Source organism: Nicotiana tomentosiformis, chromosome 7 (assembly GCF_000390325.3).
Source record: "Nicotiana tomentosiformis chromosome 7, ASM39032v3, whole genome shotgun sequence".
Classification (NCBI taxonomy): Eukaryota; Viridiplantae; Streptophyta; class Magnoliopsida; order Solanales; family Solanaceae; genus Nicotiana; species Nicotiana tomentosiformis.
Window position 1 is genome coordinate 72904477 of NC_090818.1, and position 18333 is coordinate 72922809.

At 41.9% G+C, this 18333-nt stretch overlaps 2 protein-coding genes across 2 annotated transcripts; both read right to left on the bottom strand.

Moving 5' to 3' along the window:
* Window positions 1-8683: 8683 nt before the first annotated feature.
* LOC138895802 (uncharacterized) lies at window positions 8684-9179 on the bottom strand. The gene is made up of 2 exons (XM_070180535.1): window positions 9045-9179; window positions 8684-8932 (listed from the first exon to the last, which is right to left on the bottom strand). Exons 1-2 carry the CDS (start codon window positions 9177-9179, stop codon window positions 8684-8686), a joined length of 384 nt encoding a protein of 127 aa, XP_070036636.1.
* Window positions 9180-14592: 5413 nt separating this feature from the next.
* Window positions 14593-15012, bottom strand: LOC138895803 (uncharacterized). Its single transcript, XM_070180537.1, has one exon. The coding sequence runs from the start codon at window positions 15010-15012 to the stop codon at window positions 14593-14595; it is 420 nt and encodes a 139-aa protein (XP_070036638.1).
* Window positions 15013-18333: the final 3321 nt, after the last annotated feature.

The window sequence follows — 18333 nt, forward strand, 5'->3', positions numbered from 1 at the left end:
TTAAATTTGGGGTTGCTGGTGTAGGATATGATAATTGAGTTGCACAAGGTGCTAATAATTGACTTTGATCCTCATTCAAGGACAAATGATCTTAAGTAGGGGAGGATGTACGGCCCCGTAAAATATTTCCTAAACACCTGGTTTTCGTGATGCCAAAGTAGGTGTAGAGGTTATATTAGTAGAAATTCTTCGCGACGGGCTAGCGAGCCGCGGTTCAGACATTTTAGATTGAACAATGCATTGGGGAGTTGAAGGAAAATGTTGGGCAGAAGTACGCATTTCTGCGGCCGCAGAACCACTCTGTGGACCGTAGACTGGTCGCAGAGTGGGGCAGATTTCTGGGGTATTTTTGATGCCCAATTTCGCGGCCATTATGCGACCGCATAACCATTTCGCAGGCTGCATTCTTGTCGTATAAAACTCCTAGGGATTTTTCGGAGGGAGGTTCTGCGGTGCATTATGCGACCACAGAACCGTTCAGTGGTGCATTATGCGACCGCAGTACAGGTCTGCGGGCCGCATAGTGACCGCAAACCATGTCAGTTTCTTTCTAGCTCTGGCACCCATTTTCGCGGTCATTTTGTGGACCGTATAACCATTATGCGGTCGTATATGCGACCGCAGAACCCATTCCGGAGCTTCAATTTTGGGGTTTTTAAACACGACCCAGTTCCGTCAAAACACACCACATGGACCATTTTGATCATATTTTCTGATCATTTTAGAAAGAGAGAAGGTCTTTGTGGGAGAAGTGATCTTCATCACATTGCTCTTCAATTCTCACTTAAAATCTTGAAGATTATCAAGAGAGGCACCTAGTTCTTCTTCCTAAGAGGTAAGATTATATCACCCAAACTCTTAATTTTAAAATGTAACTAGAATGGGCCATTAGTAAGGTAACTAATGGGGATGGGAGTGCTTACCTTGAATGCATGTATCCTTGTAGTATGTGGGAAGATTGTGAGCTAAAAATAATAGAGAATGGGCCTTAAATCATTGATGCACACCTAGTGTTTGTTAATATGCTCAAATGAGCGAAAACCATGTTCATCTTCCTAATTTTGGCCCAACTTGCTATATTTCTAAAATAGATTGAAGTTTCTAAGAATTCTCGATCATTTTTGAGTTTGAGAAGCTCAATTGAGGCATGTTGGCTAACCCCCCCCCCCCTTTCTTCTTAGAATAGAATCCCACGGTGTTCATGTAATTGGAGTAAGCCATTGATCATTATAGAATTGGCGATTTCTAATGTGTTTGTGTTGAAGAATGTAAGTTCAATATTTATTTTAAATGCTTCATCATGTTATCTTATTATTAAGGATGTGTTCAAAAATGTGGAATATATGTTAGAAATGTCTTTACTTCGTGTCAAGATCGAAATAAAGGTTGTTATGCCCAATTTGTATGAAAAGCCTCTATGTGCCTAAGATTCCCAAATTTCTCATATGTGAATTTAATGTATTGAAAGGGAAGCCGTATTGTTGTTGATAATGATAATGATATTGAATGTGAAAAAGGGGTCTGGAATTACGAAATACGGCCAAGTGCCAAGAATGAATTTGTAATTGTGATCACTAGTGCCAATGAATTGAACGAAAATGATGTGAGATGGTTAACTGAAAATGGTAACGTCTTGGGTGAGACGGCCTAGTCGATCGGGCCATGATCGGGTGCCATGCCGCACACATGGTGGTACTGTACTGGACATGATAATTGAAATTGTGGTTATGGTTGATGTCTCAAATAAGATGACCTAGTCGATCGTGTCGAGATCGGACTCCATGTAAGAATATGGAGGCATTGTGAATTGTGGAATATCGGCACTAAGGATCACCCAACCTAATAACGTGGAAGTTGACTTGAAAACTTATGTGGCCTTTAAATTGATGTTTTAATATTATTTGAAAACTCTCATTGAATTTTTGACTGTTCCTCTTGTATTATTATTCATTCTATTGAGTTGTTGTTTAACTATTCTTACTAGTGCTATTTGACGATACTAACGTCCCTTTTGCCGGGGGCGCTGCATTTTTAAATCGATTCAGGTGGTTACATAGTAGACAGTGCAGATCATAGATTGTGCTGCATCCTCTTTTCCGCAAACTCGGTGAACCCCATTTCATTCCGGGATCATGTGTTGTACCTTTTATTTATATTATGGTCACTTTTTGAGGTATAGCCGTGGCCTTATTGCCGGCACCCTCTTTACTCTCTTTTGTATCTTTAGATGCTCCGTAGACACTATGTGGGTTGTATATGGGTGTTGGGAATGTTAAACAAGTTATGTTGTGTTTGATCACTTGTTCCACTCGAACTATAAGAAATGTGTATTTTGAGACTTAAAGGTGCAATGACTAATGAAACGATTTAGGATTGTATGAATGAGATTCCTACTGGATAATGAATGGAATAGCGTCTTTTCTTAATCATGGGTTAATTGGGTAGAAAGTTTCTAACAGGCTTGCTCGGCTGCGTTGACTCGGTTGAGCGACAGTCTTGCTTCCCGAGGTTGGGGCGTGATAGTCAGCTTTGTCATAGGTGCTGTAATGGATGAGAATCCCTCTACAAAATGGTGGTAATACCCTGCCAAACCAAGAAAACTCCGGATCTCCGTAGCTGATGATAGTCTAGGCCAACTCTGCACTGCTTCCACCTTCTTCGGATCCACTCGGATCCCATCACTTGATACTACATAGACCAAGAATGCCACTTAGTCTAGCCAAAACTCACACTTTCAAAATCTTGCATATAACTTATTTTCTATCACAGTTTGGAGCACAGTCCTCAGGTGCTGCTCATGATCCTCGCGAGTCCTGGAATACACCAGAATGTCTTCAATGAATATGATGACCAAATAGTCAATATAGGGCCGGAACACACTGTGCATCAAGTGCATAAAAGATGTTGGGGCATTTGTCAGAACAAAAGACATCACAAGGAACTCGTAGTGGCCATACCGAGTCCTGAAAGCAGTCTTCGGGATATCTGGCTCCCGAATCTTCAACTGATGGTAGCCTGAATGCAAGTCAATCTTGGAAAATACCCTGGCACCCTGTAACTGATTAAACAAGCCATTAATACGAGGCAATGGATACATGTTCTTCTCTGTAACTTTGTTTAGCTGGTGAAATTCAATACACATACGCATAGAGCCATCCTTATTCTTCACAAACAAGACAAGAGCACCCCAAGGTGACACACTGGGCTGAATGAAGCCCTTATCAAGCAACTCATATAACTGCTACTTCAACTCATTCAACTCAGGATGAGCCATACGATATGGATGAATAGAGATGGGCTGAGTGTCTGGCAACAAATCAATGCTAAAATCAATATCTCTGTTGGGCGGCATGCCCGGAAGATCAACTGGAAACACATCTGGAAAGTCCCTCACTAGTGGAACTGACTCAACTGTAGGGGTATCAATACTGACATCTCTCATATAAGCTAGATACGCGTCACACCCCTTCTCAACCATTCATTGAGCTTTAAAAAATGAAATAACTCTGTTGGGAGTATACTCTAAGGTACCTCTCAACTCTAATCGTGGTGATCCTGGCATAGCCAGCATCATGGTCTTAGCATGACAATCAAGAATAGCATAATGGTGCAACAACCAGTCCATGCCCAAGATAACATCAAAGTCTACCATACTGAGCAATATTAAATCAGCTCCGATCTCAAAACCACTAAGAACAATCAAACACGACCGATACACGCGATCCATAATAAGGGAATCTCCCACAGGAGTAGCCACATAAACAGGGGAACTCAAGGAATCCCGAGTTATGCCCAAATACGGGGTAAAATAAGAGGACATATAGGAATATGTAGAGCCTGGATCAAATAAGACTGACGCATCTTTACGACAGACCGGAACAATACCTGTAATGACAGAGTCGGAAGCAACTGCCTCTGTACGAGCCGAAAGAGCGTAATATCTGGCCTGGCCTCCTCCTCTAGGGCGACCTCGACCTCCCCGACTTCCACCTTGAGCTGGCTGAGCAGGTGGGGCAGTAGCTGGTGCTGGAATCATAGCCTGAGGACCCAGTGGAGCACATTGTGGCTGAGAAATCTATGGAGGTGCACCCTCCTAAGTCTGGGGAAATCCCTCACCTTGTGGGGGTGTTGCCATACTCAAAACAAGACCTCGAAGGGCGTGGCTGATGAGACTAGCTCGGGCCAGATCTGCCGGACTGACTGCTTAAAGCACCTCGTGCAAGAGGCACACCACATACTGGTGGTGCATAATAAGGCTCCTGGGGCCTTCAAGGGGCTGCAACACCACTGGCGGCTAGAGGAGTTGAATGAACGGGGCAACTCATATAACCCCTACTATGGCAAGCAACTGGGGCACGAGCACCAGAATAAGAACCAGTCTCTCGAGACCTCTTGGCCTCTTTGTGTGTGCGTGTGACTCCCATGGGAAAGCTTTCTACTCATGAAGTTACAAACATTTAGAGCAAATAGCGAATAGATCATATAGATCCTATAGGAGTGCTTTCTACCCCTTTATGCAAATATTAGAATTTCCCAGCCCTTTTTCCCTATCACCCCAATTGTTTTTTTACAAATTATTACAGGTTCAAGAATAAAGTCTTGAAAATAACAAAAAACATAGGCTGAAACGAATACAAGACCACTAAAGCAGTTACAGGCCGAGTACAAAAGTAACCCAGGGATATCACATGCCTTCAATAGTCTTACTCTCTGGAAAAACAGCAGGACCAAGCCACAGTCTCACAAGACAATCAGAGTGTACCTGAATCCAGTGCCCCAGGTCCAACAACACACATGGCCCAACTCTAGGCCCAATGAATGACTTACTCACCCAAACGAATGCCAAATTTAGCGATACAAGTGACACAATACTCAACTTAAACACTTAATTCTTATAGTTGTAACCATCAACAGTTCCATCCAAGATACATAAATAGGATCATACTAAATAGAAAGGTATACAAGAAACCTATGAGGCACACCTATATTAGTAATTCCAAAAATAGAGTTTAATAGTGACAAGGTTGAGCATCATAGGACAATAAACCATTTCAAAGACTTTCAAAGTAAAGCATGATCCAGCAACAACCTAAAGACCCTTAGCTAATAGTATAACAGAATCATGAACAAGCAGCAGGCAGAGAACCTAATGATAATGTGGTTGCAAACAACATAACAACATGCTAGTGGGCACAATTCGACAAACCAAACACTTAACTTATCAGAGGGACATTAACCATAGCAAAAAGATTCTACAGAACTCATAATAGGTAAAAGAACATGTTAACAGGACAAACAAACATTGGAATTCATGCCAGTCGACCTCACATGAGAGAACTACATATTCGTATCTATCCTAGAAGCAATGCTAAGAATGCAGGATTGACAGGTCAAGGGACACAATCATCAGAGTTACAAATAGCAACATGGGACAGTCAAGAATTACTTTGTAGGAAATAGTAGATTAGTAGAAGGAGATTCATTAAAGAAGATTTTTAGCAAACAATTTCTACAAGGATGCCAGAAATCCAAGGTGTGGATGTGAACTCATAACAATCAAAGGACATGATGTTAAGGCTAACATGAACATGACCATTCAAGTAAAACTTAAAAGGACAGACTCTACTTGAATCAAATACGTAGAGTGAAGGTCTACTACACATGTTCCAACCTATCAAGTTCGATACTAGAGAACATGAAACTGCAAAATATCATGGAGATAATAGAATTACAGAAAGCATACAACAATACAATGCTGATAGTTCACAAATAACAAAGACGCTTTAAGGCATACTTGTCTAAAAGTTCAAACAGTGTTGGCGTACATAACACACAAACATGAACAAGTAGGGGAATAATAATTAAGGCTGTAAAGGGTCAAGAATGCTAACCAATTGCGAAGATAATCGAGCAAAAGAGTGAGTAACTCAGAATCTCAGTAGTGACAGCAAAGTAAAGACAAAAATGAGAACCCTAGGTCCTAGTGTGTCGGAGTTCACAGGAGCTTCAGTAAGCCCCGAGCAGTGCTCGCACTAGAGGGGGCAATAGAGAAGATTCTGGTGGCCTTGGATTTTAGCCGGCCACAATCAAGAGAGCAGAAATAATATATAAGGTTAAAGTGAGAGAATAGTAGTAGTTGTTAAGCGATTCCAGTTTTGTCCAAAGGGAATTAGCGGAGGGGTTTATATAGTAGTAAAATTGAAAGAATAAACACGGAAAATAATCAATTAAGTGCAAATAAGGAAAGAAAATATCACATGCAAATCAAAATCAGTAAAGGAGATCGAGAGTCTCAAACCCTAATTAGGGTTCAATCGTCTGAAAATCAATCCAAGAGTGCAAATCGCTCTTCGTTGAGTGTATATAGACTGAATAATGCCCAAAATCAAAGATTCGAGCCATTCTAGTCTTATCTCGGAAGTGATACATGCCAAACATAGTCAAGTACCTAAGTAACACCATAAATGGACGACTAATGGGGAATGATATGATTGAAAAATAGGGGTCGAACTCTGGTTCCTGAGTTGCCAACATATCCCTGGTGTTACGGGAATCAGGCCGTGTGTAGTTCTGGATCCAACGACGAACAAAACCGCTGTAGTTGTTATAAGAATGGTCGTATGTTTCGAAGAGGTTCTTTTGGGCAGGATAGTGTTGTAAGTAATGGGTGTATGAGGCAGATATTCGAACGGTCATGGAGTAAAAGGTAGTCAATTATTGGTAGTTGGTTACGGTCGAGGTAGTAAAAGGATGTGAATGTTGTGAACGGAAACTAGAGCGAAGATTTCTCCCGTTTGTAGAACAGTTATCTCTCGAATTACCTGCAAAACTTAAAACATAGTGCATGCGAACATATATGGGTCATTGCGATAATTTAAGCATGATGCAAATTCCCTTTGGACCACGAAGGTTGTCTTTGGATGATGAGGATGATGTCCTTAGACAATGACTTCCTGGGCCATGAAGCGTATGATAAGGGATTCGCAGGCCATGAAATGGTGTCCTCAGGCATTGAGGATGATGCATCTGGACTATGACACCTTTGAATTATGATGTGCAGTTTCGAGAGATCCTCAGGCCATGGAATGGTGTCTCCCGGCTATGAGGATGGTGCCTTCGGACTATGACGCCTTCGGAAAAGAATAGCGATATTTCAGCATACGAATGCAAAGATATGATGCTTAGTTTTATGCGAGGATGATACAAGATAAGGCTTAGTCTTATATGAGATGAGGGCAATGCTTAGCCCTATGCGAATAAAGGGGGGTAGTGCTTAGCCTTATGTAGTTTAGCAGAGATGGTGTTTAGTCTCATGTAAGGAAAGGAGACAATGCCTAGTATTTGACAAGGAAAGGCAATGCTTAGCCTCATGCAAGTAATAGATACAATGCTTAGTCTCATGCAAAGGAGGGGAGACAGTGCTTAGTCTCATGCAAAGAAAAGACAGTGCTTAGCCTTATGCAATTATGGAGGCAATGCTTAGCCTCATGTAAGAATTGGAAACAGTTCTTAGTCGCATGCAAGGAAAGGCAGTGCTTAAACTTAAGCAATTACGGAGGCAATGCTTAGCTTCATGCAATAAATGGAGACAGTGCTTAGTCTCATGCAAAGAAAGGCAATGCTTAGCCTTATGCAATTATGGAGGCAATGTTTACCCTCATGCAAGAAATGGAGATAGTGCTTAGTCTCATGCAAAGAAAGGAAATGCTTAGCCTTATGCAATTACTGAGGCAATGCTTAGCCTCATGCAGGGAATGGAGACAATGCTTAGTCTCATGCAAAGGAAGGCAGTGCTTAGCCTTATGCAATGAAAGGTAGTGCTTAGCCTTATGCAATTACGGAGGCAATGCTTAGCCTCATGCGAGAAATGGAGACAATACTTAGTCTCATGCAAAGAAAGGTAGTGCTTAGCCTTTTGTAATTACGGAGGCAATGCTTAACCTCATGCAGGAAATGGAAACAGTGCTTAGTCTCATGCAAAGAAAGGGAATGCTTAGCCTTATGCAAGAAAAGCAAAGGACAGTTGTAAGAGAGTGAAGTATTTCTTAGCTCGATGTGTTTGCGTTTGGTAACTTTGTCATTATGAAGATAGTGATTTTAGTGTGTGTATCTATTTGCGAATATACCTGTTGTGTTTATTGTGCCTGCATCCAAAGAGCAATTGTGAGTTTTTGGGGGAACGATTGGTTCATGCTCTTGATTCCTTGCTTAGCCTTTACTCTTGTCTTGAGGTCCTGCTTGAGTTACTCTGGGTAACATCTGGCTGCCATAGAAACAAAGTTTTCAAAAAACATGTATGCACTTGATAAAATTATTTGCAAAAGCATAGTTGTTTTGAAATATATGATAATGCATGAGATCAAATAATTTAGATGAACCGGTGACTGCGACATATTTAAAGACATTACAACCTCTTTGCTTTAGAATTTTGAGGGTCCTCCTCAAAATTCTGCCCCAGTTTAAATGTATACTTCCGGCAACACATTCCTTGGTTGTTCTATACATGATGAAGTCGGACAAACTCAAAATCTTTCCCCAGTTTCTGATCATGGGGGAAATGAAGATTTTAGTAGGATGTGATCGAACCCACAGGGCTGTCTATGTATCCCCTCTTAAACAAAAATCAGGTCAAGCGTAGTTCAGTTACATCAAATGAAAAATGCAAACAATCTTAAACATAGTATCACTTGACCACGTCTGAATTGATAGGTTTCAGCCAAATCTCTCCATCCATTTCTGCAAGTATAAGTTCTCCTCCTGTTAGTACTTGATGAACCATGTAGGCACCTTGCCAATTGGGTGAGAAATTCCCCTTGGCTTCATCCTGATGCGGGAAGATTCGCTTTAGCACTAATTGCCCCAGTGTGAATTGCCTTGGCCTGGCCCTTTTGTTGAAAGCTCTTGCCATTCCGTTTTGGTATAGTTGAACATACTGCATTCATTCTTTTCCCGTTAATGAGAGCTAGTTGTTCATATCGGCTTCGTATCCATTATGCATCGCTGAGCTCAGCTTCTTGTATAATTCTTAGAGAAGGGTATTCTACTTCTGCAGGAATAACAACTTCAATACCATAATCCAATAGGTAGGGAGTTGCCCTAGTTGATGTGCGAACTGTGGTACGATATCCAAGCAAAGCAAATGGAAGCTTCTCGTGCCATTGTTTATAATTATCCACCATTTTCCTCAATATCTTCTTGATGTTCTTGTTGGCGGCTTCTACGGCTCAGTTCATTTGTGGCCTATATGCTGTGGAATTCCTATGCTTGATATTGAATGTTTCACACATGGCTTTCATCAAATTGCTATTTAAATGGGCGGCGTTGTCGGTAATGATTGAATCTGGTACTTTGAATCGACAAACAATGCAGTCCCAAACAAAATCCGCTACAACCTTCTTAGTTACCGCTTTATAAGACGCAGCTTCAACCCATTTTGTGAAGCAGTCTATGGCCACCAGAATGAACCTATGCCTATTTGAAGCAGCGGGCTCGATTGGGCCGATGACATCCATACCCCAAGTAGAGAAAGGCCAGGATGAACTTGTTGCATTGAGTTCATTGGGTGGTACTCGTATCAAGTCAGCATGTATCTGGCATTGGTGACACTTCTGAATATACTTGATGTAGTCTGTTTCCATAGTCATCTAGAAATACCCTGCTCTTAGTATCTTCTTGGCTAACATAAAACCATTCATGTGCGGTCCACAAGTTCCGGCATGTATTTCCTCGAGAAATCTAGATGCCTCCTTGGCATCGATACACCGTAGTAACCCCAGGTCAGGAGTCCTTCTATATAGAATTCCCCCGCTTTGAAATAAATGGTTGGCTAATCTTCGAAGCATGCGCTTCTGAGTATGGGTAGCAGTATCTGGGTATTCTCCCTTTTCCAAGTACTTCTTGATGTCGTGGAACTATGGATTTTCGTCAATCTCTTCTTCAACATAAGCACAGTAAGCGGGCTATTTCTGAATCCCTATTGGGATAGAATCAATGAAATTCTTGTTCGGGTGCTATATCATGGATGACAAAGTAGCTAACGCATCTGCAAACTCATTCTGAATCCTCGGAACATGTTTGAATTCTATCTTTGTGAACCTCTTGATTAGCTCTTGTACGCACTGCAAATATGGAAATATTTTGGTGTTCTTCGTAGCCCATTCCCCTAGAACCTGGTGCACCAAAAGATTTGAATCTTCGATTACCAGCAGCTCCTGAACATTCATGTCAATGGCTAACCTAAGCCTCAAAATGCAAGCCTCATATTCTGCCATATTATTGGTTCATGAAAGCTTGAGTTTTGCGGATACCAGATAGTGTTGGCCGGTTTCTGATACTAAGACAGCCCCGATACCCACTCTTTTGAAGTTTGCCACTCTGTCGAAGAATATTCTCTAACCATCATATGCCTTGGTGATATCTTCTCCTACAAATGAGACCTCCTCATCGGGAAAATACGTTTCCAATGGTTTGTATAATCCGTCTACGGGATTTTCTGCTAGATGATCTACCAATGCTTGCCTTTTGACTGCCTTCTGAGTTACATAGACGATGTCGAATTCGCTCAACAATATTTTCCATTTTACTAACTTGCCCGTAGGCATGGATTTCTGGAAGATGTACTTTAGCGGATCCATCCCTGATATGAGATATATAGTGTATGCACAAAAGTAATGCCTCAACTTCTGAGCTATCCACGTCAAAGCACAGCAAGTGCGTTCCAGCAAAGAATACCGGGCTTCCTAAGGTGTGAATTTCTTGCTCAGATAATATATCGTCTGCTCCTTTCTTCCAGTTTCATCATGTTGTCCTAAAACACAACCGAAAGCAATCTCCAATACGGACAAATAAAGCAGCAGAGGCCTTCTTGGTTCTGGTAGGACCAGAACAGGTGGTTTAGATAAACACTCCTTGAATTTGTCGAAGACTTTCTGGCATTCTTCAGTCCAACTTGTTGCATCATCTTTGCTCAGCATCCTAAAGATTTACTCACATATCACAGTTGACTCTGCTGTGAAGCGGCTGATGTAATTGAGATGCCCTAAAAAGCTCATCACATCTTTCTTATTCTTCGAAGGTGGTAGGCCTTGGATAGCTTTGACCTTTGATGGGTCCAACTCAATCCCTCGGAGACTAACGATGAATCCTAACAATTTTCCTGCAGGGACTCCGAAGGCACATTTTGCAGGATTCAACTTCAAATTGTATTTTCAAAGCTGGTCGAAAAACTTTTTCAAGTCTGCTATATGATCTGAATTCCTTTTAGATTTGATGATAACGTCATCAATGTACACCTCTATTTCTTTGTGTATCATGTCATGGAAGATGGTTGTCATGGCTCTCATGTAGATGGCCCCAGCGTTCTTTAGACCAAACAACATCACTTTGTAACAGTATATCCCCTATGGTGTAATGAAGGTTATTTTTTCGACATCCTCTTCGTCCATCTAGATCAGATGGTATCCTGCGAAGCAATCCACAAAGTATTGGAGCTCATGCTTGGCACAGTTGTCAATCAGTATGTGTATGTTGGGTAGTGGAAAATCATCTTTGGGACTTGCTTTGTTCATATCTCGATAGTCAACACATACTCTAACTTTCCCATATTTCTTTGGAACTAGCACAATGTTAGCCAACCAAGTCGGATATTCGACCACTCGGAGAACCTTGGCTTTGATTTTCTTGGTGACCTCTTATTTTATCTTCAAACTCATATCCGGCTTGAACTTTCTGAGCTTCTGCTTTACCGGTGGACACATGGGATTAGTGGATAGCTTGTGAGCCACTATTGATGTGCTCAAACCAATCATACCATCGTAGGACCAGGCAAATATATCTTTATATTCTTTTAGGAATCTGATGTACTCTTCCTTCTTTGACGGTGATAGATGAATGCTTATACGTGTTTCCTTGACCATTTTGGAATCCCCTAAGTTAACGGTCTCAGTTTCCTCCAAATTAGACTTTGGTTTGTTTTCAAAGCTTTCCACTTCTCTAATGATTTCCTTAGGTATTATATCATCTTTCAGATCCTCTGAATCACTATCCGTATGTCGCGTTGCCTCATTACATGTCACAGTCATAGGTTCATCGGGATAAGTAACAATAATGCTGAAAAAGAAAATATAAAGAATAATAATAAATATGAAAAGCAGTAATGCATTAATAAAATCTTAAAATATCAACAAGTACGGCTCGATGACTCGAGCAATTATTTCAAGACAAAATACTGAAAATGTCTCAAATGCTCAAAATTTAAAGTAATCCATGCTAATTTGCCAGGCTACCTAGGAACTCGACGGGCCCGTGATGGTGCAGCAGTCCAGTTCTTGAGAAGAACTCCTTTCTCCATGGTCTGAATAGTAAGGTCTTCCTCCTCCTCCTTCTCCTCCTCCTAAACTATTGCACTGCAGTCCATATCCTCTTCGTCTAGAAACAGCTTCCTCGTGCCCGCTAAAACTTAATCTTCCTCGGATCCCCACATCATGTCAGCTTGATGGAATGTTTGGTGCAGAGGTGGTACTAATTGTTCCAGTGGATAATAAGGACCACTCCATATAGGTGACCAATCCTGGTACTCCCGCCATGTGTATTCATATTCAAGTCCAAAAGTCGTGCCATCACGCTATGGTTGTACGTGTTTGGTGATCCCTTGGAGATTTTTGCCGAGACCCTTGCCGAGTTCATACCCTGTCCATAGCAGTATGCTTTATATCTTGTTGCTCCACCATCGGTCCTTTTCAATTGCGTTGACTCACTCAATGCGATGGTATGTTTCTCCACCCAGTTTCTTTCTATTTTCGATGACTAGAATAGTCTGATTGGTGTAGATGGGGTTACTTCCATCTCCATGAATGATTATCTCCTGATGATTCCACTCAAATTTCACAGCCTGATGTAGGGTTGAAGCCACTGCACCAGCAGCATGTATCCATGGTCGTCCCAATAATAGGTTGTAAGTAGCAGATATATCCAGCACCTGAAACTCGATATCAAACCAAGTCGGGCCCATCTGTAGACTGAGGTTGATCTCTCCAATGGTAGCTCTCTGAGATCCATAAAATTCTTTCACATTCATGCTTCCCATCCGTATATCATGCAGGCCTTTACCTAATCTCTTTAGAGTAGTCAGTGGGCATATGTTGAGACTTGAACCCCAGTCTATCAGGACCCTGGCGATGAACTTATCCTCAAATCGCACTATGATGTGTAGTTCCCTATTGTGACTCAATCCTTTTGGTGGTAATTCATCTTCATGAAAGGTGATTCTATGACTCTCAAATACCTGTCCTACCATGCTAGCCATCTCCCCACTAGTGATGTTGGTAGGTACATAAGCTTCACTCAACACCTTCATCAAAGCATTCCTGTATGTGTCTGAGTTTTGCAGCAGTGACAATATGGATATCTGAGCGGGAATTTTATTCAAGTGGTCAACAATAGAGTACTCTTTTTCTTGCACCTTCATCCAAAGATCATTAATGCCAGTCTCGACAATAGGCGGCTTAGATGCGGCTTCCTTGCTTATTCCTCCCGGGTTCTCAGGGGTGTAAACTCCGCCAGTTCTAGTCATACCTTGTGCTACCCCTGTTTCCTCTATTTTTTCATTTCCTTTTCTCCTTGCTTCCGCAACATAATCCCATGGGATGGCATCAGACTGGTAGGGTGGCGTGGGAGCTACCATCACGGTGAAGGGTGTAGATAACTCAACTTCAAACGGCGCCTGGGTTTGGACCACAACTGGCATGAGGGTGACTGGAGATGTTTTAGGAGCATCTCCCTCTCGAATGATTCATATTGACCCCTCCGAGTCCCATTCTTCATCTATCTCTATCACATTCACTCCCTTACCTCTATGATCTGGGAGAGGATTGTTACGAATATTTTGTGCATCTTCCTTTGCTTGTATGACCTTAGTGTCGATCAATGTATGAATTATATCTTTCAATGTGCGGACTCATCAATGGTATGACCCTTCATGCCTGAATGATAGGCACGTGTCTTGTTGGGGTTGATCCACTAGGAAGAATTATCCATAGCAACGACAGGAATGGGAGTGACATAACCAGCAGCCTTCAGCCTCCCGTACAATTGGTCTATGGGTTTGGCAATTGGGGTGTATTGTCTAGGTGGTCTTCGGTCAATATTTGGTCTTGGTTTTTGGTAGTTTTGGCGGGCGGGTGGTGGAGAATGGTAATATGCGGGTTGAGTATTATAGACATGATAGGTGGTAGCAAGTTGTTGGTATCTGGGGGGTGAGGGTTGGTATGTGGGTGGAGGTGTTTGGTATGTGAGAGGAGACTTAGGACCCTGGGCTACCATGACGGCACCTACTTCTTTCTTTTTTGAAATACCTCCCGATTGCAAAGCTTTGTTCATGGCCTGCAGCTCCTTGAAGTTGGTTAGCATCCCACTCTTAACCCCTTCTTCTATTCTTTTTCCTAGCTTGATGATGTCAGAGAATTTGTGATTTTTAATAACCATCAACCTTTTATAATACTGCAGGTCTTGAGCTCTGACAAAGAACTTATTCATTTGTTCTTCTTCAAGGGCTGGCCTTACTTTCGCAGCTTCTGATCTCCAATGAGTAGCATACTAGCGGAAGGTTTCTGTTGGCTTCTTCTTGAGGTTTTGAATGTAGAAAGTGTCTGGCGCATTTTTCGTGTTGAATCTGAATCTGTCCATGAAGTTTGATGCCATGCTTACCCAACTAACCCACTTCTTCGGGTCTTGACTGATGTACCAAGACAAAGCATCTCCTGTGAGGCTTCGCATGAACATCTTCATACGAATTTGTTCATTTTTGCCTACTCCTACAAGCTTTTCATAGTATGTTCTCAAATGCACTTTCGGATCACCAGTCCCGTTGAATATTTCGAACGTGGGAGGTTTGTAACTCTCTGGCAATTCCACATCCGACTGAATACATAGGTCCTCAAAGTTTAGACCTTCAACGCCTTTACCGACTTCAATATTTTGAACTCTACCAGGGAGCTTCTTGAGTTCCTCCGCCATGTTTTTAATAAGCAGGTCCTTCTTAGTTGATTCAGGTATATATAGGATTTTCTGCGGGGTGTGGAGTAAAGTTTCCACATATATCGAATTGCTTTGATGGATTCCCGGCACTTGGGTATAAGGGTGGGCATTGGTTGAGTTTTGGGGATCGGGAGTAGGTTGTGGCGCATTCTAGGGAGTGTGATAAGTAGTGGTTTGTGGGTATTGAGTTGGATGGTGGTTGTGTTGTTGAGGGGTTGGTACTGGTGGCGGGTTAAGGTTCTGGGGAGGTGCAGGATACTGGTGTGGCATAGGAGGATTGGGTGGTGGGTTTTGGTTTTATGTGTTTTGCGGTGGTGTTTGGTTCTAGGTAGTCGGATTTTGCTGGTTGATGTCGGGGATACTGAGAGTGAGGGAGAGGTTTGCCAAATTTTGAAACTGCTCAAGCTCACCTTGTAGTTCCGAGATTTTCTGTTCCAGACGTAAGACCAACTCATTCTGTGCAAGAGTACTTCGTCCATCTGAAGTTTCAATGTATTCTGCCATGACGGCGTTGTCTTTTCTGATACCAATCAAATCATCTATTTTCCCTTTTCCTTTGTTTTTGCCTTTAGGATTGCTTGGTGGAGGAGGAGGTGGAGGACCTCTGGATCTAGTGTGATATGCGGATGATGCCAGTATGCACGAACCAACCTTGGGGAGTGGGAATAATCAAAAGAAAGAAAAAGCAAAAAGGTAACCAAGTTAGTAAGGGATATTGAAAGAATGTTTGCGGTATTAAACATGTTTCACAAAGTCAGGCAATAATTCGCGTCCTAATTTAGGGACCTCATTGTGCTCGAGGTAGGCCTAAGCGATACGTAGACTTGGAGAAAAGTTGATGCCAACATTTGTGTCATTTCAATAATGCCAAAAATGAGTCAAACCTTTACTAAATCGACAATAATAAAAATTACTAATTGCATTTAGCCTTAGTATAATCGAAATCTAAAGCTAAGCTATAAAGCTATAAAGAACATCATTTCCTAGTCTACTTGGTACCTGAAGGACCTTCTCCGTACTTAGCTCTTTTGACCCCATCAATCAGGTTTCCCAGATCGCGCATATCCAACAGTAAGTAGGCTTTTGCTAGATGTCCTCCTTCACTGCCATCCGGGCCTTGACAATCTGAGAGTCTCTTTGTCATCTTTCCCTCGAGCTCCATCAATCATTGTTCCAAGTATTCCAATCTTTCCATTGACTTAGTGGCAATACCCTTCCATTCCTCTATCACTTCTATGTTTACTTTGTGTTGTTCCATATATTTAGCTTCAGACTCGAACACCCTTTTTTGCATAACCTTCTATACTTAACCTGTGCTTCAGCTACTTCATCTATGACCCTATCCGTCAAATTGACTCCCGGCTGGATGTCTCCTGCTATGTCATCCTCCAACCATGATAGATAGTAGTGCATATGACCGGCGTGATACCTGTCTGGCTCAATGGTTTCTTTTTTCACAATGACCTTTTGGTTCCACATATGTTATGCCTCGAACTTGAATGGAATAACGTCTCCTTTGAAATCTGCCTTGTACTGGACCATGTTGGAAACCTGAGGTATGACCTGTTTTCTCCCTGTTTGCCTCATTACCCTTATAGGAGCATAAGGATAGATGCCTCGCAACCCAATCAGTACCAGATGAGTAGTCCCTCTTGACTTGATCATGAACTCACTGCTCGAAAACCATTCAAACATCCACTGTACATGTTAGTCCGTGAGGTTGCTGAAGAAACGTACCCAACTTACAACATTTCCAGGTTGTGCAAACCTGTCTGAGATAAACTTCATTTTCTTTGGGTGGTAGTAAGCTATGTAGTCATTCAATGGCCACCGCAGAAGTTCTTGACGATACTCTCCTCTTTGAAAGTGCTCCAGCAGCCAGACTTGTAGTAGCAAATTACAACCCTCAAAGTTTCCTAATCCCTGCTTGCACCGATCTAGAGCGCGGTACATCTCAGCTAAGATCATAGGAATGATGGTATAAGTTTGTCTTTCGATCCTTCCATCAAAGTCCTGGCGACCATAGCTAAGCGAGTATGAACCCTTCCCCCTTTCGTTGAGAATATCAACAACCCCAAGAAGCAGACAAAGAACACATAAACCTGGCAGTGCGTCCAACCCAAGAAAGTAATGGCAAGTTCCTCATGATGAAGACAATATGACTTGCTATGCCCATAACGCTCATAAACAAATTCAAAAGGGATGTATGACTTCTTTAAACAGATCAGCTCATCATTTTTCTTAAAACCCAACATCTTTAGAAAACCGTGAGGAGTGCGATTCTCTGGTACCAGTAATCCCGGACTATCACATGGTATCTTGGCAAAGCCTCCTATTTCCTCTAGGAGGGGAGTCATTTCTATATTTCCAAATGGAAAAACGGCTCTTTTCTCATCCCAGAACATGGTAGCGGCATCAATCAATGCCCTATTTGGTCAAATGTTTAGCAAGGATGGCAGGTCGCCCAATACTCTTCTCACATGATTCTTGTCGGAAGGTGAAAGGTCTTTCCACTAGTCAAATAGCAATGGTGGGATGTTTTGGACCATACCAAACCTGGGACTTCATGTTTCATTTTTCTGCAAGCAAACAAAGGTTAACCCTTTCCCCCTCCAGATTTGACTACTTATGCAATAATGATCAACACGTTGGCATATTATCACAACCCAAACTGATGGGCCGCGACGGGCACCAGGTACCTTACTCAACCGAGTACCAACGTAACATATCTTTCTTATTACATCATCATATGTAAGTGGGCCAGAAGGGGCGTCATGAGGTAACCATAGTAAACATAAGGGAATACTCAATAAAGGATGACCCAACCTGATATAAAAACTTATACACGCGACATACGGGCCTATAAGGCCAACATGATCATTTGTAAACTCAAAACACAGGCCGACAAGGCCATACAATCTTTCTTATACGTGACATTTGTCTACAAGCCTCTAAGAATACATAATTGTCATAAAGGTTGGGACAGAGCCCCGCCATACCAATCAATACATGTCCTAATCATACTGACCAAATAGCAACTCCGGAGCAAATGGAGCACACCAACCCTTTTCGTAGAGCTGATAGACTACTTGGAGGACTCTCAACCTGTCTATCAGGACCTGCGGGCATGAAACGCAGTATCCCCAAGCAAAATGGACGTCAGTACAAATAATTTACCGAGTATGTAAGGAATGAAAATCGGTAATAATAGACATGAGAGAAACATGGAGTAAAAGACTCAACATGTAAGTCTGAATAACTCTGTGAATAATTAATATTTATAATACCATACATATGCAT